At 44.2% G+C, this 26,120-nt stretch overlaps 1 protein-coding gene across 1 annotated transcript in view; it reads right to left on the bottom strand.

Moving 5' to 3' along the window:
- Positions 1-26,120, bottom strand: part of GATA6 (GATA binding protein 6) — a 31,679-nt gene that overhangs the window by 2,881 nt on the left and 2,678 nt on the right. The window contains exons 3-7 of the mRNA XM_034642475.1: positions 25,751-26,120; positions 21,149-21,315; positions 17,462-17,587; positions 16,535-16,622; positions 16,338-16,441 (exon numbers count right to left, since the gene is read on the bottom strand). The exon at positions 25,751-26,120 is cut by the window's right edge and continues 34 nt beyond it. Of these exons, the coding sequence (XP_034498366.1) occupies positions 16,338-16,441; positions 16,535-16,622; positions 17,462-17,587; positions 21,149-21,315; positions 25,751-26,120 (855 nt within the window). The remainder of the gene's footprint in view (positions 1-16,337; positions 16,442-16,534; positions 16,623-17,461; positions 17,588-21,148; positions 21,316-25,750) is intronic.

The following is a 26,120-nucleotide window of genomic DNA, read 5'->3' as shown; positions in this document are numbered from 1 at the left end:
AAAAAAAAAAAAAAAAAAAAAAGCTACAGGATCTATAAGACGATGCAAGTGACATCCAGGGTCCCAAGGGAAAGAACAGGGTGCAGTGACAGCTGGCACAGCTGAGATTCATCAGCATTCCATCCACCTGAAAACACCACCAACCACCCTGTCTACACAAGGACCGCATTTCCCTCTCAAGAGAAAAAGACAGGAGAGGAAAGACCACCACTCTCTCATGCAAGCCCACATCTTTTTGGACAAAGAATGGAAGCCACTGTGGCTGCAGAGGGGCCACGGGCCCCAGATACACGATGTCGCAAGTCCCCGCTGTGATGTGAACTGGGCAGCATCTCTGTGGTCTTCCGCCTGAAAGCCCAGAACATCGCCTTAAGTCAGACAGACGCTGAATGAGGCTCAGAGAAACTCACACCCGAGAGCAGGCTGAGAAGAACTGCAACGCATCAAGGGGGGCCTTGCCAGACCAGGACCGACATAGACACCTGGGGGCAGCGCCTTGCATCGGTCAACAGACCAGTGCCGCTTCCATGATTTGGACAAAAGCATCCTGGAAACCTGAGAGGCTGGCATCTGGGAAAACTGAGTGAGGGGTACAGGACCCTCTGTGGTGCCTCTGCAATGTCTCTATAAACCTAAAATCACTCCAAAGTAAAAAGTTTATTAAGAAATAAAAAACAGGGCGCCTGGGTGGCTCAGTCCGTTAACCATCTGCCTTCGGCTCAGATTGTGATCCCAGGGTCCTGGGATCGAGTCCCGTATGGGGCGGGCTCCCTGCGGGAGCCTGTCTGCCTGCCACTCCCCCTGCTTGTGCTCTGACAAATAAATAAAATATTTTTTAAATAAATAAATAAAAATTAAAGATTAAAAAAATAAAAATCTAGCCATGATTCCATACTTAAATCATGACTTTTTCCTTCTAAAAATCTCAGAAGTCTGTTACTTCTTCCTAGCTTTCGGGGTTTCATCCCATAAGTTACTGGCTATTTGCTTTTTGACACAGGTGTTTTGTGCTTTTCCAAAAACATCCCTTTGTCTGGGTCAGCTGATGTGACATCTACTTCAGAGAAATGTGGGGCACCAGACACAGGCTGAACTGAATGGAAGGTACACTGAGCCCCCTTGGCTCCACTCAAGGGCCAGAAGTCAATGTGGTCCTGCTCTTTCTGGAACAAAAAGCATCTGATTTTCTCTTAATTCTCACAATAACTGCATGAGGCTGGGAAGGAAGGCTCCAGGAGGTCTGGCCGTGGGAATTCCTATCGGCCCATCCCAACTTCCCAATGCAGCCCCTCACAGATAACCAATCCTTCTCTTCCCTGGCAAAAACCAGGGTTTGTAAAAATCCAGCCACAATAGCACCACCACACTCCAACTTCTTTAACAGGAGACTTTGGATTCCATAATAAAGCAAATTTCATGAAGTCACTGAGATGCCTAAAACTTAAAACAGATTTTGAAATGGCTGAAATAATCCTGTCAAACACACCAAAGCGATGGATTTGGTCACCTATAAATATGGTAATTATCGTTAGCCATTAATTCCAGAAACTCCACTGTGAGCACACCCAACAGGACTCAGATTTACCCGCCAGCCAAAGAAGTAAACAAAAGGGTGATACTCAATTACAGAGGGACTCATTTTAGAAAGGAGCTACCATACAACTAATGAAAAGAGTGAGTGCAATTATAAATGATTTATGTCACATCCAATCTTATATTGATGTATCTATTCCCAGAAAAAGTGCATGGGCGTTTATCCGGCTAAATCTGACTTCACCACAGCAAGTGTTATTTTCTAACACAAAAAGAAAGGGTACCCGACTGGCCCAGGAAGCAGCCCACCTCACCTGGCCAAACATGCTGAGACAGCAGAGGGGTGGGTCACCATCACAAGTCAGCAACAGCACACATCAGCAAGGCAAGGTGCTTAGGAGAGCCAGGCACTGGGACCACGAGCCCCAAAAAGAGAGTCGCTCCCTGGATGAGCTCCCAGGCCACAGACACACGTGACAGTCACAATGATCAACTGCCGATCGTGCGTGGCTGAGATAAGCAGGTGGAGCAATAGGTCGAAAAACGAATCAGAGGGGAAAGGATTCCTGGGAATGGGCCGCATGCAGCCTGCAACAGTGGGGACTGGTGTGGATGGACTTCCAAGCACTACCCTGGTTCAGAGGTAAGGTCACCTCTCCAAGCCTCCTCCTGGGTAAACTCGCCTTCCCATCACCCATCACGTAGGGCTTGGACAATTCAGCACTTGTGGAAGCATCAGGGTGAGGCTTGCCGTGGTAAGCACACTGGTGAGGGGAGGGCAGTCAGAATGCAAGGCCTGCAGGACATGCCAGAGGCCTTCTGAAACAGAAGGATGACCAAAGGAGGCAAGGAGACAACGTGAGAGAGGTAAACTAGAAGGCCAGACTTGAAACTCTCTATGCCTCAGGTTCCTTACCTAGGAAATGGAAACTATTTTTTTTAAGATTTTATTTATTTTAGAGAAAGAAAGAGGAGCAGAGGAAGGAGGACAAGCCAACTCTGTGCTGAGTGCAGAGTCCAATGCAGGGCTTGATCCCAGGACCACGACACTTCACCAACTGAGCCACACAGGCACCCCTAGAACATGGAAATTAAAAGAGGCACCTATGTCCTCAAGTTATTGCAAGAATTAAATTCATTAACATACACAAAGCATTTCCAACAGCATCTGACAACAAGGACGACACCAGTATACACTACTATTAGTATTTTAATTATTTTGGTTAAAGAGCACAGACCTAATTTAATCTCCCCAATTCTACCCTTCACCAGGTGAGTCACCACCATTACTTAGTGGGAGCCGAAGTGGAACTCATTCAGAGCTAACTGAAAACCACCTACATCGGCAATGACCTTCTTCTAATTGTTACTGACAACTCTTCAGGAAAAACAACAAACAACAAACAAACAAACAAACAAACAAGGTGCTTCCTTAGCCCTTCAAAAGGTTCATGGGCCTTCTTCAAATCACTACATTAAAGAAATCCTAATACCCTGAACATTATTCTTAACAGTTGAGCAATAATTCCAAAAGACACCAACTCAAATACCTATTGTCTCATCTCTGTTCAGTCAAAAACGTTAAGCTCTAGGGTGGCACAGCGGTTAAGCATCTGCCTTCGGCTCAGGGCGTGATCCCGGCGTTGTGGGATCGAGCCCCACATCAGGCTCCTCTGCTATGAGCCTGCTTCTTCCTCTCCCACTCCCCCTGCTTGTGTTCCCTCTCTCGCTGGCTGTCTCTGTCAAATAAATAAATAAAATCTTAAGAAAAAAAATGTTAAGCTCTATGGCAGACCAAGACTCCTGCATCAAAGGGCAGGCAAACCCCAAATTACATGAGTGACTCATATCAGCTCATTTGAAATCAAAAGCAACATCTGACTTTCTCAGGAAAAAAATGGAACAAGTGTTTGTGCCAACACCTGAGAACCTTATTTGTAATTGGGGTTATGCTACTTAAACACGAAATACCGCAACGTACAGTTTTGTATTATCAATCATACCTTAAAAAAAATAAAATTGTTATGTAATGATACATAATGAGATCATAGTAATGAGATCTGATGAGACCATGATAATCCTAGTCGCCTCATCCACGGCCGGTGGGCTATATTCTGGTACACGCTTTAGAAGGCAGTTAGCAAAGCCATTAAGAACTTTATACCCTGCTCAGCTCTGTAATTTCACTTCTGGAAATTGTATTTGTAAGGAAAGAATTCAAAGGAAGGGAAAGTCTCCACAAGGGAAGACATCCACTGCAGGGTAACTTATAATAGTGGAAACCGTGGAAATAATCTAATGCCTAATAAAATGGGATGGTTTGGAAAAGCAAGGTACATCCGCTCAATGAACTATTATGTAATTATCAAAAATAATAAGATCACGTAGCAAAGTGGAAAAAACCCTGTAATGAAATGTTAACTGAAAAACAGCAGGATACAAATTCTGTCATCATAAGAATTTATGCACATGCACAAGTATTTCCAGGGAATGCAGTAAAGTGCGGGGACAGGGGACCATCTATTAGCCATCAGTACCTTCCCTGGATTATTTTAATTGATGGTGTAGTGCAGTCTAGCTTTGGGGAAGGTCGAAAACGTCAGCACCAGAATTATCACGCACAAGCCCTTGAGAGATGAGCCAGCCTAGAAAGAGTCATAGAGTAACATGAAAAAATAGGGAGGACTCAGAGAGGAGGCACTAAGCAAGAGAAGGGAGGACCAGAAGGGGCCCCCATGCACCCCTGAAGTCACCTCCATCCATGCCACCTGCCATCGGCTGGAACCTGGCTGATGTGAAACATGGTTCCACATACGTTAAAACATCAAACACGCTACAATGGGTGCATCCGTGTAACCTGAGCTCTCAAAACTGGTATACTAACTGTGTAAGAAATCTAGAATTGGCACAACTCTCCTTAAGAAAAACCTGGCTTGTCATATCACTGTCTGTCTGAAGTGCCTTTCCCTCCTAAGTGATGTTCAAGAGGTGCCTACCAAGAATCAGTACAACTTTGGGGGGGGGATCAGAGAAAACTTACGACCCTGGACCCAGTACACACACACACACACACGCACACACACAAAATTACAAGCATAAATTTCCATTGATGAGTATGTTTTCCCACATCCAGTTAAACCCATGAAAGGACTTTAGTTCGGATCGCAGACACGTGAACACAGCAAAAGCAGGCTCTCCACTGACCTAAACCAACCCAACCCCGCCCGTGTTCCTCAACAGGAGGAGCTCTGACAGGAACGTTTCAGAATGCCCACAGCTGAACCATCCTTCCTCCTCTTGGTGGGCAGCTCATGCAGGCGGAGGTCCTCGCTCTTTCTCTGATCAAAGTGCATTATGAGGGTGGGGCAGAAATCTGTTCTGTGTTTCCATTCACAGCTTATCTGCCCTCCACCCTCCCACAGACAACTGAAAATGGAGGCACTTCCTGTTGAAAGAATGTGTTATCAGCACCAGACTCGGCCCTGGCTTAGCACTGAACTCAGGCCAGGTTAGGTAGGAGACCCGGCAGAGCCGCTGGGCTGGAAATCTCCCTCTTAAAGGAATAAATGACTTCAGGGACAACCCAGGCTCCTGCGAGGCCGGGACATGGAAAATATCCACCAGCCTGTGACGTAGGCACAGTTCACCTTTAGATCACATGGATTTTTTTTTTTTTTCTCCTGTGAGAAAAGTTTTGGACATATAGCTGAAAAGTCAAGGATTTTTTTTTAAAAATTTTATTTATTCATTTGAGAGAGAGAGAGCACAAGCAGGCAGAAAAACGGGCAGAGCGGGGGGGGGGGGGGGGGGGGGGGGGAGAGGCAGGCTCCCCGCTGAGCAGGGAGCCCCATGCGGGGCTGGATCCCGGTCCTGGGATCATGACCTGAGCCGAAGGCAGATGCTTCACGATCTGAGCCGCCCAGGCGTCCCTAAAAAGTCAAGGATTTCTGATTTGACTCCTAGAGTCAGTGCCCAGCAGTGTCTGGCTCGCGGTGAGCTCACCCACCCTGTCAGTCCTCTTTTCCACTACCTCACACACCCGGTAGCAGGCAAGCCCTGAGACAGCTCAGCTCCTAAGGCAGCTCTGGAGAGGAGCCGCATCACAGCGAAGGAAACCCTTCCTTACAGAACAACACAGGTTCTCTAGCTTGTGAATTATAAACATCAATTTCATCTTTGAGAAAGGAAACCAAAAAGGAGTCAAAGGGGGTATGTTCAGTCCATGCTGTAATCTCTCTTAACGGAGCCCTGATCTAAAGAAACAAAACACAGCACCCCAGGCAGGTTGAGGCTGAGTTTGTGATCATTCCCAGAGCTTAAGACTTTGATAATGATCACACTGCCTCCTGAGCTCCAACTCAGACTGTCCGCTTCCATGGCCTCTGATCTGTCCTTCCTACGCATCTAAGCAAGCTTGTGGTTACGGCTTTTTCTTGTGTGAGGGGAAGCCAGCCATGCCTCACGGCCAACGTTCTCATCTCTGCTTTTGTAGCCTCTAGGTTAGGCTCTCACAGTGCTTTACAGCAGCCTGCGCCTCAAAAAAAAAAAAAAGAGTAACAGCTATGTGTAAATTCCAACAAAGGAGAAACACGTTCAGATTAGTAAACTTTCACTCTAAAAACCATACTCATTTCAGTTTGGAGGGAGACACCAAAGTGACTCACTGCGAGTTTAGGAAGCGGCACAAGAAGATAAACACGCACGCAAGGTTTCTGTCTCCATCGCGACCCGTAAATATCGTCAGTCACGACGAAACCCTGTATGTCTCCCATAACAACTCAATCAGCGCAGAACATCACAAGCACCTTTTCTCACAAAGAGAAGAGTCACGGTCACTACAGCCAATAACCGAATTCAGTTTTTAGCGGTATGTTTAATTACTTTTTTGTAATTTAACAAGCCGATTCTTCAATGGAGAGCTCACTGGCTGCCCCCTTGGGCCCTTTCACCCCTTCTGGGCCTGAGTAGGCCAGGTTCTATCCATACCCCAGATGCTGCCCTTCCTAAGGGGGAAGAACAATTCTATGCACACAGTCGACCTTGGGCAAAGAAGCAGATTGTTTGTACCTCTGTACACATTCAAATGGCAGGTTTGTCACAGTGAAGAAAGGCACAGCCCGAAGTTCAAGAGCCCTTGGACTAATAGTAAAATGCTGATTACAGGGGCACCTGGGTGGCTCAGTGGTTAAGTGTCTTTCTTTGGTTCAGGTTATGGTCTCAGGGTCCTGGGATCGAGCCCCGCATTGGGCTCCCTGCTCAGTGGGGAGCTTGCTTCTCCCTCTCCCTCTGTTCCTTCCCCCTGCTCCTGCTCTCTCTCTCAAATAAGTAAATAAAATTTTTAAAAAATGCTGATTACAAACATAAATGGTAGGGGGGAGGGTCTGTCCCACAGCTTGAAGTCACTGGCATTCTGAAGAAGGTTTATCTTCTAAAATGAATCAAAGTGGATGACTCTATTCTAGTCAAAGTCAAAGAATCCCAAGGAAAAGATTGAAAACCTGGCGAATTATGATCTTTTCTAACAATACTGGCTTTTCGGATTGGATGAACATCTTAATCTCACCATCTCAGAGAAAGCAGGCCATGCAGCATTTATTACAGGAAAAGCATTATGATAGGACTAAGTGTCACAAGGAATGAAAAATTGTGGCTATCAGAAAATAAAAATATTTAACACATTGTTACTTTGGGGGCGCCTGGGTGGCTCAATTGGTTAAGCGTCTGCCTTCAGCTCAGGTCGCAATCTCTCGATCTCGGGTCCTGGAATTGAGCCCCGCGTCGGGCTCCCGGCTCAACAGGGAGTCTGCTTCTCCCTCAGTCCGTTCCCCCTCCACACACACACTTGCACTTTCTCTCTCAAATAAATACATAAATAAAATCTTAAAAAAAAAAAAAAAACAAAACCCATGGTTGCTTTGTTAATGCAATAGCTCTACGTCTCTTAACTTCCCCCATCAGGAAAGTAAGGATTTATTTCTAATGTCTTAGAATGAAAAAAAAACAATGCCATGTAAATAAAGCATGTCACTATCAACTTCCAAGATTAAATAGTGCTGTTCTCCTTGAGCTTCAAAGACGTCTGGGGCATCTCCCACTTATGCTACACAATGCTCTTAAGGACCAGATGGTAGGAATTACTTTTCCCTTTTAGGAGGAGGAAAACAGAGGCTTTACAAAACCTTGGCAGCTTACTGTAGTCACACATAGGGCTGCAGCTAGCGCCTGGCTGCCTGAATGTGTTTCCTTCCAGCTGCTGATCTGTGAACCCCCAGAATAAGCTTCAGACCATACCGAGGCTTCACTATGAATCAAGCAAATGAGCTTCATCAGAGCTTTAAATTAAAAGTATGTGTCCTTAATAAGATAAACACACGATTCCGGAGCGTGTGCCCCAGCTCTGGTGAAACCATGCCATGTTAGCAACGAAGACAGCAGCACAGCAAGTAAATTTAAACATCGTCAGATACTGATTTGGGACTATTTACTCACAAGACTCCAACAGGACACCGAAATCAATACCTGTCGTTTATCTGTTCAAGTCTTTCTCAAAATCTGAGGTAAACAGAATTATCTGTTTGTGCTCAGCCCCAGAAATTCCAAGTGCCGGGTCTGGTGCGACGCGGAGCTGAATTAAGAATTATCGCATATACCAACACCTGTCTTCGGAGATGTTTTAGCAACAGGGAGATCTCAACATGAACAGAGCTAACAAGACTGTATTTAATTCATATCCATTAGATCTTCATATTGCTAGTAACTCTTTTGGCAGACACCCATGAAATGCATAATAAATTACTTTTGTTCCAGTAAAGGAATTCATTTTCTTCGAAGATTCATTTAGCAATAACATTTCAGAGCATTCTAAGCCAGGATTTCTTAAATTTGGCCATGTTTTCCCGTAACATTATTTTATGTCTTGTGACAATTTGTATATTCTTACAGAGGCAGGGCAAGGGGGGGAGGGGGAAGAAACTGCAAGGAATCTGTAATCTACAGAGAAACGTTGTGTTCTAAAATGAAGCCTTCTAACCTGAGGCCATGAGAAGGCACATGACACCCTGCCCACACTTCTTTACCTAGCATTCTGGCTTTCAGATTGTGATAATGAGTCACTTATTAAACCACAGTCCTGTGATCAATTGGGTGCACATATGTATTATCAACTATTTAAAGGACAATATAGTTGTGCTGACTCCTAAAATATATATAAAGGTATTGGATAGTAACATAGTGCAATGCATCTCTAACTCTTCCTCCTCACTATCCTCCCCGTAACACACAGGCGTGCGCGCGTGCACACACGCTAGCGCACACAGAAGACTAAAGGGGGAAGCCTAGAAAAGGCCTTGAGATCAAAATGAAAGTATGCAAACTCCACATGCGTCCATGTTCCCTGCCAGGTTGGCTTGTGACTTTCTCAGCAAAGGCCAACGTGGTCAGACAGGAACGTGAGTTATTAGAAGGAACTGAAAGAAGAAAGGGAGCCTGGCACGTAGGGAGGGTGAAGATAAAATGCCAACAAAATATTTACGTTCATGGCTTGCAGTGAGTGGCAAATAGGATATTAATAACTGTGATGATTGGTCAACTCCCTGGGAGTGGTAACAACCCTGGGACAGGGAGGCAGGAGACATTGGTTCCAGTCCCGGCTTCAACACCGGCTGGTTTTGTGACCTTAGGGAGTCACTCTGGATCCCAGCTTATAAATGAGGCAATAATAAACCCTAACTGCGGCACTCTCACAGACCCTGGCGGGAGATTAATGACTTTTTAACTCTCTTTTTATTCATTTAGAAAAGAGTATCGTGGACCATAAACTCTGCAGGGAAATGGACACTTGCCTATTAAATGCCTTTTCAATGATTTCATAAAAACTAACTGAAGGCAATTTGAACATTCTGAACAACTCCAACTAACTTGGCACTCACGGTGTATGAGATTGAAATCACAGCATTAGAGGGATGTTAGTTCAGCAACCTTGTATTTGATATTGTAAGAGAGCCTTTCATAATCATGTTAGGTACATCGACCACAGTAAATTTCTGTTATTCTTTTATTATCCAATTAACATAGTCTCATTAACACATTTTATTTAGAAACACATGAAAAGTTGTACAACATGCCTTGTATATTTGGTTACAAGCAAATCACTTCTCTGATGTCATTTGTTTCTGCAGGACGATTTTTGATGCTCAAATGACTAATGAAAATTCATCAGATTTCTTTAAGAAAATAACTCTATCTTCTCTCTGAAGTTTTCAGTATCATTTACCATATCTTAATCTAGTATGCCATACTGAAACTAATAATAAACTATGTTAATTAATTGAATTTAAATTTTAAAAAAATTAAAAAGTTAAAAAATTCAAAAAGCCTAGTATGCCACAGTGGTAACACTGACTGCCAGACCTGGGTGCAAATCCTGCCTCTTAATGCGTACTTAACCTTGAGCCTGTTACTTTGTTCTGAGTCTCACTAGCCCCCTCCCCAAATCGAAAATGGAAATGTAACACCATAGGCAGAGTGGTAATTACGAATAAAAGAGAAAATGTACATAAAACACCTGACACATAAAAAGTACTTGACAGAAGCAGGTTTCTGCTCATGTCCAGTTATCTTGTAAGTGATGAAGTATGGAAGAGGGAGAGATCTTCCCAAAAGCAAGAGTACAATGATAAAATGCAAGACTAACACTAATGCCCTGCTCTCCTGCAACTTAAAAGCTCCTGTAAATTATTCAACTTAAGAGATGAGCAGTAATTTTTGTCCCCCTCCAGGAGCCTCGAGTCAGAACTGCTCTGCAGAGTTCTTCTGAGTGAAAACAATTCATACAATGTATGAGTCCTTCATGAATGTACCCTTCAGTTGCTTGGCTATTGCAGGAATAATAACAACAGGAATTATTATTTTGTGACCAACCATAATGCCATAGTAAATCCAGTATGATCCAATCACTGGGAGAAAAAGACAGCAGAGTATGAATGTGCCAATACGGAAGTAAGGTACGAGACTTAAGGCTTAAGGTACGTGACTATAACGTGCTGCTTTCTAAAATTTGCAAATAGAAATCTATAAACATAAAATCCATAAAAAAGAACTTTAAATATTAACTACAAAGTACCCAGCCTTTCTTCAGAAGGCCTTCTGAGAACACCCAGGGACGCTACAAGCACCAGGGGTGTGCATTAACTCTTTCAAACCAATGTAGCCCGAGACTCAGCACCATGCAGCTCAGAAGAAGTATTTCTTCCGACAAGATCGTTGAATAGAAGTTATTACCAAAGAGGGACCGCAGTCAGGAACAGGTCTATCTAGGCACATAGCATCCCAGAGGAATAAATGAGGCAGGAAAGAAGACCCTTATTTAGTATCAAGAAAATGACCAAATTAAGCAGGTAAGGCCCCCCACCCCACCCCAAAGGCTCAGTACCAGCCAGCATCAAATCTGAGATGAGGCCCTTCTCTCATTCTGAGGACATCTGCCTCCCTCTCTGGAAGTTGTCTATTACCAGCAACGAACAACGAAGGTGCAGAAACATTTCCTATCACCAATACACCATGCCTAATATGTCTCCATTCAGAAGAAGATTCACCAGGCAGCCGACCCCAACCATCTTGCCCTCAGAAGCCCTGGGGACAGAGAAACTGAAGCCCAGGCCTACATGGTATGCCATGAGGGCATGTCACCAGCTCCAGGGGAGTCCTTTCCCTACTAATTATGAGGGGAAACCCTGCTGGTAAAACGTACAAGCAGGAGCACGCCTGCATTTGTTTATGTCAATTATCAAAATACTCCATGAAGAATGCTGTAACTGTGGGACTCTAGCATAGAAATAGAGACACATTTGTCACCACAGATGGAGATTAGAGAAAGTCTGTCACTTAGAAATGAAGGCATTTTGGGTCCCACTTAAGGCTGACTTTATACTGATTTGAGCCAGTTTCAAAGGTGTAACTCCCACTTACTTCACCTGTCTCACCTCCTGCCTTTGGCTCCACACCCTATGCTCCAGCAACACTGGGCACTAACAACTATGTCCCCAAACTACCACAGACGCCCACGCTCTTCTTTCTGGAGCGCTCCATCCCAGTGTTTCCTTTGCCCTGCAAAAATTCTACTCTAATAGCTCAAATGCACTCTGTGAAGCCATTTCCAACTGAGGCTGGAATCAACCACTCCCTCCTTTCAACTCCTACCCCACGGTGTCCAGTCATTTAAGGCACTTCCACATCTGCCCAACAGTGAGCCCTGTCACATTATAAAACAGTTTGAGGTCAGGTACTTTTTTTATCAATTGTAAACAGGGCCTCCCAGAGCACAGAACTTTTTAAATCGAACAATGAGCATAAAAGCAAAGATTAGTCCGACAGAGTTCATCTCCATGTATTCCAACATTGTATGTTTAATGGTGGCTTCAACATTGTATTTGCGGTTTTAATATAAACTTAAGTAGCTTTAAATTTTTTTAATTATTTATAGAATAACTTTTAGGCAGGCAAATAATGAACATAAGTCTTACTGCTGATTTAATCCCAACTAAGCCTTCCTGTCACAAATACCTTTTATCTACAAAATTTGGGGACTGAGCCCTAAAACATATATATGATATATTCATTTTATACATGATATATATGCACCTATTACATATACCCATATATGTATTTTACATGTACGTAAAGAATCCTCCAGTTTTACTAATTTTTAGTTACAATTCATAAGAAGGGTAAGAATTTTATAGATTATTATATCTTCTTGGAAAAAATAAAAAATCTTATTTGGAGATTGCTAAAACAGAACATGTTCCATATTTCCCTCCTAATCAATAACAAACCCATAAAATGTAATTTAGCCAATAAATGGAATTCAATGAAAGATTTAAATATTCTTATAATCGACCAGAGAATATAAATGCCAAAGGAAAATGTTATCTATTTAAGTCAAACTAAATACATATTTGCAGTAAACCTATTATGTGTAAGAAAATTTTAGCATATAAGACTTTCCTTGGAAAATGTACCTTTTAAGTTCGAAAGGCACAAAAATTAATCAACTGTCTATCAAAATTTAAGTTTAACACATTTCTTAACAAACAAGAATTTGAAAGGAACAAGACAGGGCTATTTTAATACTAGGGGCAGGCATGGCAGTCAGCTTCCCCGTCTCAAAGAAGAAACACACTGCCCTCCCTCTGTCTCCGACACACACCACACAGAAAACCTACACCAAAGAAACTGAGTCATAAGGTAGCCAAGTCAGCAACCTGAAGACCATCAGAAGGAATGCCTTCTTTTCCCAAGAGGTCTAAGTTAAATTGCAAATTAGCAACAAGTACAGAAAGCTAAGATATTGTAGCTTTATGATAAAATAAGGGAAGACATGAGGCCTCAGAGCACCATGAAGTGATTTCTGAGACACTTCTCAAGAAGAATGCTAGGAACCCTGCCCACACCTTCACTGCTGGGGGGGAGGGAGCCCTGGAGCCTTTGCTCATAGCGGCAGACAACTACCCTCCCTCCAGAATACTCAGCTCCTCCAGGCCAGCTCAGGAACCAGCCATGGGAACCTGGTGCCACCACATGCAGGACAGGGAAGAACACCAGGATTTAAAAGGAGCCTGCGGGGAACGCCGAGGGATCCTCTCCTACACTGCTTTCTCAGGGGGAATTCAAAGGAACAGCAGGTTTGCTGCGGACCACTGCAAGGATCTTTGACTTCCTTGCTGTTACAATCATTACGGAAAGATGGCAAAGCAGCTATGTTGCCACTTATATCATGTGGCCCCCAGCTCCCGTCTTCCACTGGGAGTGTGCCTAAGATCGCCCTTTGTTTTGTAGCTCAGATGACCCTATGCAAGTGAATAACCCTGAACTACTAATTTCCACCACGTCAGCCCCACAGGCCGCGGGAGATCAGTGGGACGGACCAGACCCATCATCAAAGGAGGCTTAAACACTGAGCCAAGCAGGGCGCTGTGTACTGCGTACCAGGCACAACCCTGCTATGCGAATGGAACATTTTCCTCACCTACAGCACTTCCCCAAATCCTATAATCGTTCAGTCACCACACCAGCTGCCCTCCACCATCATATAAACTGAGACCAAAATGGGAAAATGACGCATCTTGTCAGCACAGTCACCTTTCACAAATTCTTCCGCCAGCTGCTCACAGACAGCTTCCCCAGCAAGGTCCCCCTCACAGCTCCTCAGCCGCGGGCCGCACACAAGACTCAACCCACGCAGAGAAGGCTCTGAACCATGGGGCACACATGCTGGCACTGCTCGGTAGTCACCTGGGGAGACCACTTGGGTCTACAGCACTTACTCCTGGAGGGGGACAGTTTCCAAAGGCAGCCAGCAGACTGGCTTCTGTCACATGGGCCTAGTTTCCCAACAACCAAGTCAAGTAGGGGCTGCTGGAGACATCTGTGATGGACTAACGGGTGAGAGAACCCTGGGGGAGTGGGTCCCTGTAGGGAGAGGAGGAGGGCAGGCAATCTGCATCCCCTGCCCTGGGAAAAGGTGTTGGGAAGCCTTTGAGGTCTCTTGGGCTTTGCAAGCTCACTCACACACACACACACACACACACACACACACACACACACATAGAGGTCTCCTCCGCAGCTCACACAGCCGGCCCCCCGTGGAGGCCGCCTGGGCTAAGGAGTGCTGGGGGCTTAGAGCACAAGACCTCGCATGGAACTGCTCTCAAACTCCGTATCATATCGCTCTGCCGCCTGGCCTCTAGCAAGGAACGGAGCATTCCTCCGCAGGGGCAAGGGCCGGCGAGCTGTCCCCAACGTGCCGGGTCTCAGGAGAGGGATGTCCCGGCCCGAAGCAGTCAGAGGATGGCCGGCACAGCTCCCGAGGTCCCTCCTGCAGGCAGGCCAGAGCCAGATCCCGCCACTGACTTTCCACAGTCCCCCCTCGGAGGACAACGGATCAGATACACAAACGGCCCATTTTGAAATTTCACATCACAAAACCATGAAAGCAAAACAAACACCATGTCCCCAAAAGTCCACTGTTGGGCAAATACCTGTATTTCTGTGCCATTTATCATTCAAATTTGGCTTTTTCCAGGCTTCAGCTGGTCTTAACAAAAAAAGTGACCTGAAGCTGGGAGCGATCTCCATCTCAGCTAGAAAAGACTGACACCCAAGCCAAGAACCTGGCTGTTCCCCCCGTGCTTTCAAAAACCAGGACAGTGTTCTGCCTCATTTAGCTGCTACCTAAGCGCAGCTGAGGACTTAGGGCATAATAAAGAGTATTTTTAAATTCTTTATCTTTCCATTTCCACACAAATAACTGTTTTATCTACCAAGTTAGACCCTTAAAATTACACCTAACCCTTCAGTTAAAAAAATATATTTTTTAAATTTTTTTATTATGTTAGTCACCATACAAAAAAAAAAAATCTTACACCAGAGTCCACCTTTTATTATAAAGGCTAGAAATATGTTCTTTAACATTCATGTGCAACAAACGAAAACAATGGAAAGGCTTTTTGCTTGCGACTCTGAATATACTTCTTGTGTCATTAAAGCAAAAGAAAAAGCCCAAAAGAATTTGGGATGGAGGGCCAAACAGAAATATCAAATTTAAATTTTTTAATGTTTCATTTTTGCTTGTTTAAGCCATTCAAGGTATGATGAAAAGATACCGGCTCTGTGGTTCCCAAACCCTGGTTAGAAGACACCTAGAGGGCAACAAGCTTCAATTTCACCTGGAGCGCTGGTTCAAAAACACAGAACTCCCCAAACCCCACCCCCAGAGACTCTGACTCAGAAAATCTAGGGTGGGGCCCAGGAATCTGCAGCATTTCAAAGTACCCCAAACAGGGCAAAGCTAAATGTAAAAAAACAATTACTAAGTAAAAACAGGGATTTTAATGCTGGTGCTTTGCCTTAAACTAGTCTCAGCATAATCCTAAAAAAATCACTAGGGCCTGCTGTAAAGTCCTGTGGCCCAGATCTCACCCCAGATCCCACGGAGGTCTAGGGTAAAGCCAAGTTATTCTTCAAGAGCATTCCAGGTAATTTTGGAAAACAAATTTAGGGTGGGAATGTGCTCAACCCTTGAGAAAAACTGAGTTTCAATCACACCTTTACAGAAACTAACTGGGATCCTCAGAAAGCCCCGGCATCCCTATCCTTAGGGGCTTGAATTACTCACAACCTCACACACCGAATTGCTCCCAGGCGGGTGGCAAGGCCGAAATAAGCCTGGGTACCACGACAGCCGGGGCTCCCGGCAAGAGGCCAGCGGGCGAAGGAAGACCAGTGAATACGGACGGCAGCACAGAACACATTATAATGAGTTTTGCTTTTTAAAAATGACTTAAAAAAAAAAAAAGGAAGGAAGAGAAGAGGAGAGAAGGGGAAAAAGACGGAGTAGCTATGATAAGCAAAAGCAATTTAAAGGCCACAGGCATGGAGATACATAAAACCCGAGTTCATAGTTCTCCTGATCTACATCAGAAATACACATATATAGCAGTTCAGACAGAAACCTGGAAATAAAACAACTTCAAGCACTTCAAACCAAAACTTCTTGCTTTTACTTGGGTTAATTTAACCATAAAAAAATGATATAGATCTTAATTAAGAGGTTTGTAAAGTACTTAAGTTTGTCATTTTGTTGACATTCAAATGTAATCTCCTCTGAAAACTATTCTTAGGTATCAGCTAACTAAACTGAACTGTTGGTTTAGATTATTGTACTACCAGATAAGATAAAATTTGAGATAATACACTAGAGAGCAACCCCATTGGTTTGAAGGAGTCTCTGATGCTTTAACACTTACCCCTGAGGCTGTCGGTTGTGTTGTAGGGGAAGTATTTTTGCTGCAATCATCTGAGTTAGAAGACGTGGAAGTTGGAGTCATAGGAACAGAATTACTGCTACTACCTGCAACAGTCAAAATTAGCCTCATAAATACACACACTCTCCTCTTACGGTTGGCCAACACTTTACAGCCAAATAGCATTTTATTGTATTTACCAGAGCAAGCCTTTGACTTATTTATGTTCTTAGGTTTTCTTTTCCTGGTTTGAATTCCCTCTTTTTTCATAGCAAGCGGTCGAGGCACCTAAAAAATTTTTCATATAGGCCTTAAGTTTAATCAATATTATATTGAGAAAAACCCAACTTTAACCAAAGACTCAACATCAGTACTGAAAGCCCTCATTTAAACGAAGTTGGCATAAATTTCAGTCCCAACTTTTATACATGCCGAATATATCTCAACCTGTACAAAGGCTACACTCTCCCCATCAAATGCAGGTTCCTTAGGAGAAAATGAGATGACTTTGCCAGGGAAAATTTACTCCTTCAACTGTTTATTGTTTTAAACAACTTCAATTATAGAATAAAACCACTAGGTACTTATTTTTATTTCAAAGAGACTGTGCATTCTCTTCCTCCCACACATAACAAGGTTAATTTCCTTTTTAAGATTGATGGAGTTTATATTTCATGCTATCCTTCAAATGACGGACAGAATGTTGCTAACAATAACTACCGAATATATGATTGCTCCTTCGCACGAATGACTTGATTGCACTAAAAAATTTTAAAGTTAAGATATAAACTAGTTTTTGTGCATTTGTAGTTGGTTCCATGCTTTTTTCCTTCGGGTATACAGTTTTTTTAAAAACGTTACCACGTTAGATCCTAAAATGCACATTTTTCACTTTTTATATTTTTAAAATTGGGATGTCTTACCATGTACACACGTTTTGTTTCTTACTGGTATGTAAGGTATTCCTTTTTATTATAATTAATAACGTCCTAAATTCAGTAACGTGCATATAGAAAATCAGATTCTTCACTTTCATCCCCTCTCCTTGGCTGATTTTTTTTTTAACAGACACCATGTACAAATGAGAGACTAAATATGTATGCACATGAGCAGAACAGGTGGCTCACCCCATGGAGTTTCATGTAGAGTCCACAAGCATTGCACACAGGTTCACCCTCGGCATTTCTGCGCCACAAAGTGGTGGTTGTGGTGTGACAGTTGGCACAGGACAATCCAAGCCGCCGGGAGGAAGGCTAAAAAGTAGCACAAGGAAGTAAGTGTACAGACATTAAGCGACTATGTATCTGGTACATACATCAATGTATCCTCTCCCTGTCATCAACAAGCATGGACCTTTTATTATAAAAATATAAAAGGTCCCCTGAGAAAAAGATATAAAGTATAATTAGACTGACCTTCCTGAACCAAGACACTGGGGTTTCATGTAGGGTGCCCCATCCCACATGCATGTTTGGGTCGCTCCAGCATATTCACTCATAGTATAGAATGACTGGGACCAAGTCACAACGCTGGCCAGTAACTGTGCCCACTGTTGTCAGAGGTCTGAGATGTAAGAGTCAACGACACTCAATCACAAACCACTCGCCAGTGTCCTAAGTGGCTTTGGGTAGTGTCCACTTCACCTGGAAGCTAGAGATAATCAGGTCTATTTCTCAGATCTGTGCAGAGGAATAACCCAAAAACTATAGAAAGCCAGGCAGACAGATTAGATAGATAAAAATGGATCTTGTAAAATGTACAGAATTTTTATAAAGTATGTTTTAATACATTTCATAATTATCATGGTTGCCTGTCTCCTGAGTTTTTGTATTATTCATTTTACAAAGGATAAGCAAATTTTACGGCACTGTGTTAATGCTGGCATTGTCTTGCAGACAGTGATAGGGATATATTTTCTTTACCCTGTTAGTACAGTACCTAACTTTTGTTCATACAAAGGATTAAATGGTATTATCAGAAAAGGCACTGTCATTCCGATTTCCATGTTCCCTTTATGCCCATAACACCCTGAGAGGGAATTTATCTCAGCTAAATTTTATGTGCAAGTTACACAAAGAGTTTAAGCTAGTATATGTTTCCTCCCCCAAATGCCAAAATCTAAATTTGTTTTTAAATTACCTAGATGAGCAACTATACAACAGCGCCATGACTTCAGTGAAAAAGCTGTGAGGGGAAAATCCAAGGACCAAAATACGTTTAAAGTTTTTGACAGAATTTGGGAAGTTAGCTACACTGATTAATTTCAGAAAGCAATAGTTTTAAAGAAGGTACAACAAAATATGAATTGAGGGTGTACAATATTCACAGGTTAAAGGATTTATCAAATCCTTTGCTGACATATTTAAAAGATAAAACTGAATTCTGCATTTACAATTCACATCCTATTGTATTACTGTAGCACTATTCTTTCCAGACTAATCAATAAAAACAAAGAGACCATGGTAAACCTCTTAGCAATACAACATTTTTAAGCAGTCAATGCTATGAAAAAACCGATTTGACTTTTGGTTGAAATGAGCTTGCTTGGCTGACAGGCAAACCATTTGCGTGAATCGTTTTGCTAAAATGATAAAAACATAAAACCTTACACATCGGGATTTGTTTCTTTTTTCCTTTTATGGTTAAAATAAAATAATTTCTTAGGAGAGCACTCCTTTCTCTTCATAAATGTGAAATCAGTAAACTAGGGACAAGAAGTTTCATTTTATAAACAGGTCATTTATGACAGTTTCCAGTGGAATTTGAAGCCAACGTGAAGTAACCTTGTTATCAGAATTTGCCATTATAACAAAGAACTTTATGACTGTCAACTGCAAATCATAAGTGAAGCCAGTCTCCATAAACATGAGAAATGAAGGTGAATGGGTTATAAAAGTTCCTTGCAACAAGTGATCTCAGTTATATTCATCACTGACAAGGAATTCAAGTTACACCATAAATCTCTTATTTTGCAATGTATTACAAGTTCAAATTCACAGTGATTGGTTCTGGACTGCTGGCTAAACAAACTTGGGTTCAACATTCTGAGAACTAAGCTAGATCCAACAAAACCATAAATAAGAAGCCCACAAGAACTAATTGATGAACACGCCCTTCAATTGGTTATCATTTATAACCCATTTACAAAGCACAATGGCTGACCTTGGTCACGGCCAAGACACCTGCCACACAGAAGGAAAACCAACAGATTAAGAGATGTTAAAAACTCTTTTCTGGTAAGTTATGTTGACTGGTAAGTGCACAAAACAAATGGCACTACCTAAATATGGATGTTACTAGATCCATATGCACAGAATGCAACTAGAACCTAATCAGCTACTCTTCTACCAGTTTCCCCCTCAATCTCAAGAAAAGGTTGCCTTGCTGAACTCAGCTAGAACTCAGCTCAATGTATCTTTCAAAAAAAAATCAGTTTCACTGTGCATACACGAAAACAACGAACTTCCTGGAATATTTTCTGGCCACTTTTTCTTTTCTTAATATGATGCATAAGAAGTGAAAAACCATAGGGAGTCAGATGCTTAAGTGAAGGATGCCCTTTGAAGACCATTTTAAGCTGCAGGAGGTTGTAACCAAGTTTAAGGCACATACATTAAATTAGCCTCAGCCACTTTATTTTAAATGCATTAAAAACAAAACAACCATAAAACTAATTGCTTCTCTTTAAGGTGTCAGACTTCCATTGTGATGCAATATCACCCTAATCTATTTAACACAAACAACATGTGTAGCATTTGTTCCTGCTAATTAGAGTATAACAATTAAATAAATTACTTGGATACTTAAGATGTCTGGCATCTCACTGTAAAATATTTTACTTTAAAAGGTATTAAGAGTATGAGTGCTTGGTTAAACAAATGTTAGCCCTACCGTCGGGCCTGTGAACACTTTCATTTATTTTCTCTAATCACTACAGCAGTAAATGCCCTCTCCTAACGCCACACCTAAGATTTGTCCCTGAAGAAAATCAGAATTCGCATAATTTAAAACAGTAAAAAATGTGTTTGAACTGGTGAAAATCCCCAACTTGAGAAGCATGTAAGACTGCATTTTTTTTCTCAAGTTCTATGTAGTTTTCTAAGCAGCTAGATTTCAAAGTAACAAAGGTTAGAGTAAATTTTCATCAAAGACAATCCAAAAGACGGATGGAATTTGGGACTAAAATCTCCCTCTCAGGACAAGAGGTAGAAGGGACCCAAAGGTATAAGGAACAGAATCAAAGGAACCCTGAATGAGGCTGTGGGGAGAAAGGGAGGGCGGGTTTGGGTTGTCATATTCTATTGGGGAGGAGAGGGGGTATAAACGAGGACGGTTTTTCAAGAATAAAATCCAAACCAGGGCAGAAAGATCTCCCTCCTTCATCTGACCTCGGTTGGTATATTCAGTTTTTCTCCCCGGAGGTTACCGTCATTACTACTTTCTTGTCCACAATTTTTCTAGTGCGTTTCCAAGTATATCTAGAGATTTGTCAATATAGACTTTTGTGTATTTAAAAAAATGGTAGCTCCCTGCACCTTTCTCCTCCCCCCATTTACAGACATCATGCCCCAGGTGTAAATGTGGGGAAAGGCTGTCTTCGTTCCCCAGACGCTGGTTTCGGGGCAACCGCCCCTCGGGTGCTCGCGGGTGTGAAGGGGACAGCTGAGTCCCCGCGCTCGGGCGGACCCCGGCAGCCCCGGGTCTCGCCGCACCTGTTCCCGCGGGAGCGCCCGGGGCGAGCCCGCAGCGCCGGGGCCAAAGGAGGAGAGCCGCTCGGGGCCGGGGCCGCAGGGGAGGGCGGTGCTCGCACTTACCACGCGCTTCTGCGGCTTGATGAGGGGCCGGCTGAGGCCGTTCATCTTGCTGTAGAGCCCGCAGGCGTTGCACAAGTAGTGGCCGGTGCCGTCCCGCCGCCACAGCGGCGTCTGGATGGAGCCGCAGTTCACGCACTCGCGGCTCTCGGGCAGGTCCTCCAGCAGGTCTGCGGCGAGAGCGGGGACGAAAGGCCCGGTGAGGCCGCGCAGCTCCCGCCCGTCCCCGGGCTCCCCGGAAGACCCCCGGCACCCCTGGCTCCAGCGCTGGCTACCTGCTGCCCGCCTCCCCGCCCGCGCCCTTCCCCACGGGTCTTTCTGCTCAGCAGCCATGCCAGGAGCCGGCCGTTGTCGCTATCGATCCTTTGTCCAATACTTCTGCAGCCCTGGGCGGGCCCAGTAAAACCCCAGGAAAGCAGCAGGACATGGTGCTGGAGGCCGAGCCCCAATCATCTGCCTTCGGTCTCCAAGGACCTCGGAGTTGAGATGCGCTGTGGGGAAGTCGGTTTGGGTCCCCTGACCCCTCCTTTCCGGCTGTTCCCAAGCGTTTCAAAACTGAAATCCATCATAATTACAGTGTGCCACTTGCCAAACCGAGCAAACCATACAGTATTAACACTGATCACTGACCCCTGCACCAAACCCACTAACATCCTGGGACACAGCTGGGCTACCTTATTACTTTTATCCCAAGTAATTTTTAAAGTATTTACTGTATCTGTCAGACCCCTTCCTTTTCTCTAATAAAAAAAAATGGACAAGTGAAATTAGAAATACTGTTTCTGGGCACTTTATCAATTAACTAGAAAATGACTCAGGTCTCCCCATGGAAAAAAAAGGCACCAACATTAACAAGCACAGAGATCAATGTTAAATTTTCTTTTCATGCCACAAGGACCAAATGCTGAAATATTTTGAGTTCCACATGGGTCTAACTGCTTCTATCTGCGAAATTTCTACAAACGGTTGATACTTTGATTCAGAACATTACTAAAACCGTTTCAGTGCTCAATAAAACTTTCGTATTTTTCGTACACCAATCTTCAACTTACACAATCTACCTAAACTATGTTGTGTCACTTTGCTATTGGATTAGTTTCTGGTGTTTACAACTAACCTAAACCTGTTAATAAGAGAAAATCTCCAGAGTAAATGGTTTTTGGTAACATTTATTACTTCCACTTAAATTTGTTAAATATGAATGAACACTATGTAAAATGAGACAGGTACTTATTAAATACTTTTAAAATAGACTTCATAAAAAATAAAAATATCCTTCTGTTTAGAATTATTTATAGAAGATTTAAATGTCCAAATTTTGCTTTCTTTAAGAAACACTTCTGAATCAATTTTTAAAGTAAATAAACATTACATTTTAAAGTTTTATTTTGAAGATGTGTGCTAGTAAACCTTTCTATTCTTTCTCATTCCCCGAACAGTTCACAGCTGGTTTCTACCATCAACTACTTGTTGTAAAGATATTTAAATATGTCTTTGGCGTGAATACTATTTAATTACATAATACTATTTACCCTACAAAACAAGTCTGCTTCGTCCTCAAGAAATAAGTTTAAAAGAAACTAGCATCCTACATAACTGGAGTTCAAAGTTGTCACAGGGATACCACAACTTACAACACATCACAAAGATTTATTCTTCTCCACCCTAAAAGCCACTATTGACTACGGTAATCAGTAAAATGCTCAGGACTTCAAGGACACTGAAGTTAAACAAGGTATTTGTCTTAGTTGTTGACTTTAAAATGTTACCTATCAGAGACCCTCTGGATAGAGGAGTGGGGCATTCCCTGGAGAACCCAGCCCTAAGCCCAGCCTCCTTCCCCTAGGCTGGAACCAACAAAGACTGCCAAGAGAGGACAGTGTGAACTCTCCAGGTAAATCTCTTTAGTCATCTGAAAACCTGAAGACAAAACTTTAAGTCCACTTTGCATAAATAAAATTTAGGAAGTTTGCCGATGTCTAATTAAATCTAGAGCTCCTATTTTCTCCCTACCGCTTACCCACCAGCAACAATCCTACAACCGACTAACGTAAGAAAAACTTTAAAAACAATTAGAAAATCTAATTGTGCTGGATGTTTGTTCACTGGTTTCACCCTACTCATCACGTCTCCTAAACACGACTGCTTTGGGTTCCCCTGGAGAAAATAAAAGGCACTGGGGAGAAGGGCACAGCCAGCGAATGCGTTCCAAGACCCAAAGAATGGAACACAGTTCAGCGGGACCTTAGGAGGGCGCTGAGCTCAGGGACTGAAGCTTGGTGAAGACTCACCCCAGGACTCCCTCCCATCCACACACCACCAAAATCAGGGAGAGGTGTATGAAGCAGGTTCCCGGAGGCCTCCCCACTGTAGGTTGAAAAGGCTCAGGTTTTAGCCCTGCTGTTTGCCCAAATCAATTAAAGAGTCCCTTCAAAAATGGCCTGTTTTTTTAAACAATCAAAGTGGAAAAGGGGGGAATCTAGCTTGGAAGCTGGGAGGAGAGAGGTTGGAGGTCAAGGTTTTTCTACCCTGAGAACACCTGCGAGGACAACCAAAATTAGGTCTTTTGCCTCTCCCACCCCCAGATTGGCTTGATTTTCAGTAGCTTCCTGCGTTCTTAAAAAACTCTTATGCAAAAGCTGGGTGTTCCCAAGCCCCTCCCCATTTTTGGTGGTTGTTTTTAACATACTCTGGATCTACAGAAGATTTTCCTAACTTATCAAGAAGGTGAAAAGTTGGTGAAAAGAATAAGCTAGGTTTAAAATGATATTTTAACTTGCCTGCAACTGCACCCTACTGCCTCTGAAAAGATTTTCTATAGAAAACAAGTTGCTTTAAACATCGGAAGACTCTGATTATTATGTCTTTTGGGACTACTACTCAGTCTGGGGGGAGAGGGCTATGAAGACTACGCTAAGGTGTGTCCTGAGACAGGTGGGGCTGCAGATCTCGCTCCAACTGGAGCCACCCCCCTACCCAACCCACACACCCTGTGGAGAGTCCTTGTTGGATTCCTGACCGACTAAAGCCTCAGCCTAACCACCAACCCCCTAACCATTCTTTGAAGATTCCTCCTGTCCCAGTCTCTCAGATCCAGCCTAGGAACCAGCCATGGGTCCCTATGCTACACAATAAGGTGACAGTGCTCTGCTCTCAAGTCTCTCCTCAACAGGACCCTCCACACCCACTCTACACAATGGTGAAGATGGTCTCTAGGGCCAACTTCGCAGAGGAAAGAAGAGGGACTTCTGACACCAGTATCTGAGGAGGTAGAGAAAAAGCAAACTGGTTACCAAAAAGCCTGTTGCCCCCTCCCGGTGTTACCAGGAGGGCTGTTCAAGTCAGATCCTTCGCTTTTGGGCCACTGGCATTTCCAGTATGTCTTTTGAATACAAAGCTGGCAATTCACCACTTCATCCTACTAGTTAGGGCCCCTGAAAGATTTGTTGTTCCGAAACGGAGCATGAAGGCTCCCAGAAAAAGCCCGGACCTGGAGTGTGACGACACCAGGTAGGATAATTTAGGCTGACATGGTCTCCTGCCTCTTTGCCACCTCTGTGACTCTCACACTTCCCCTCAAACAAACAACAGCTCCTTCCCCCAAAAAAGGTTTTGTCTTAGGAGTCTGTCAAGTTACCAAACGGGTTAAATACAAAGGAAGAGACCCGTGAAAGCACCTAGAGGGAACCAGAATGCTGCAGCAGCAGAGAAAAGCGGCACTCGGACACCACAGTTCATAGCCCGCTGCTTGAGCAGAAAACTTTTTCAAAATGGGGTTTTTCCAGGTATTTTGACAATTTTGTTTTCCCAAGTCACCCCACATCACACCCAAACACTGGAATAAGATCGGTGGGTTGAATTCTGGAGGAAGAACTGATGTGGGAGCTCCAGGATCCCTAGGTCCCAGCCTGCCAGTGGCCGGCAGCAGCCGCAACTCCAGATACCTCGGCCCAGTTGATGTCAAGCAAAAGGGCCCCTCCACCAGCTCTCCGTCGTCGGGACAGTCACAAGGCTGACTAGTCCAAGTATCCTCTCTTCTCTCCCTCTTACTGAGGGGGAAGCTAATTAGTTCCCTAGCTCCTTTTCCACCGTGGAGCATTTAAACACTCTCCTTGAGAAAAACACAATTCCTCACCTCTGGAGATTTGAATTGATGAGAGGGTGAATCAAGTGCCCCACACTCTCCTAAACTTACCCCCCCCGCCCCCACAGAGTCTCATTCTTTCACTTAGGCCAATTAGGCTCGGTGACAGGTCTCAGGGCCTTGTCTGTTCCTTCCCAGGCCCTTTTTCTCCAATTTACCCACCCCATTCACTGTTCAAGTAACAAGAGCTTCTCCAAAGCACTGAAACATGTGGGCGCACTACGCCTCCTTCGTGGAAAGGGACTGAAACAATCCGCAAAATAGAAGCACCTCACCAACACAGCCAGACTCTGGGTGGCCCTGCCACCAAAGCTCTGCAAATTCTCCCTGGGGCCCGGCCGACCTGTAGGCACCCAGACGGAAAAACCCTACGAACAAGGCCCAAGTCAACCAGTTGTTCCACACCCCCGTACACCCCAGCGCCTCAGGCCCCCACTCCCACGCAGCGGCGCACCCCTTACCTGCGCTGGGGCCCCGCGGCACCGGGAGTGGGGCTCCGGCGCGGCTCTGCAGGCTGTGCAGCACTGGGGTCTCGAAGGGTCCTGCGGGCCAGGCGGGAGTCAGCGGTGCACCCACGTAGGGCGAGTAGGGGTTCGGGTGGTGGTGATGGTGATGGTGGTACGTCCCGTTCAGCGGCCGCGCGGCCGACAGCGAGCTGTACTGGTGCTCGCGGCCGCCCATGGCCGCCAGGCTGCCGCCTCCGCCGCCGCTCACGCCGCCCGCTCCCCCGCCACCAGCTGCGGCGTAGCCCCCGGGGTCCCGCGCCGCCCCGTTGGCCATGGGTGGGCTGGGCGAGTAGGGGAAGCGCGCGGAGACGTGCGCAGCGGCCGA

The sequence above is a fragment of the Ailuropoda melanoleuca genome, chromosome 14 (assembly GCF_002007445.2).
Source record: "Ailuropoda melanoleuca isolate Jingjing chromosome 14, ASM200744v2, whole genome shotgun sequence".
NCBI classification, from domain to species: Eukaryota; Metazoa; Chordata; class Mammalia; order Carnivora; family Ursidae; genus Ailuropoda; species Ailuropoda melanoleuca.
This window is presented reverse-complemented; position numbering and strand designations above follow the sequence as displayed.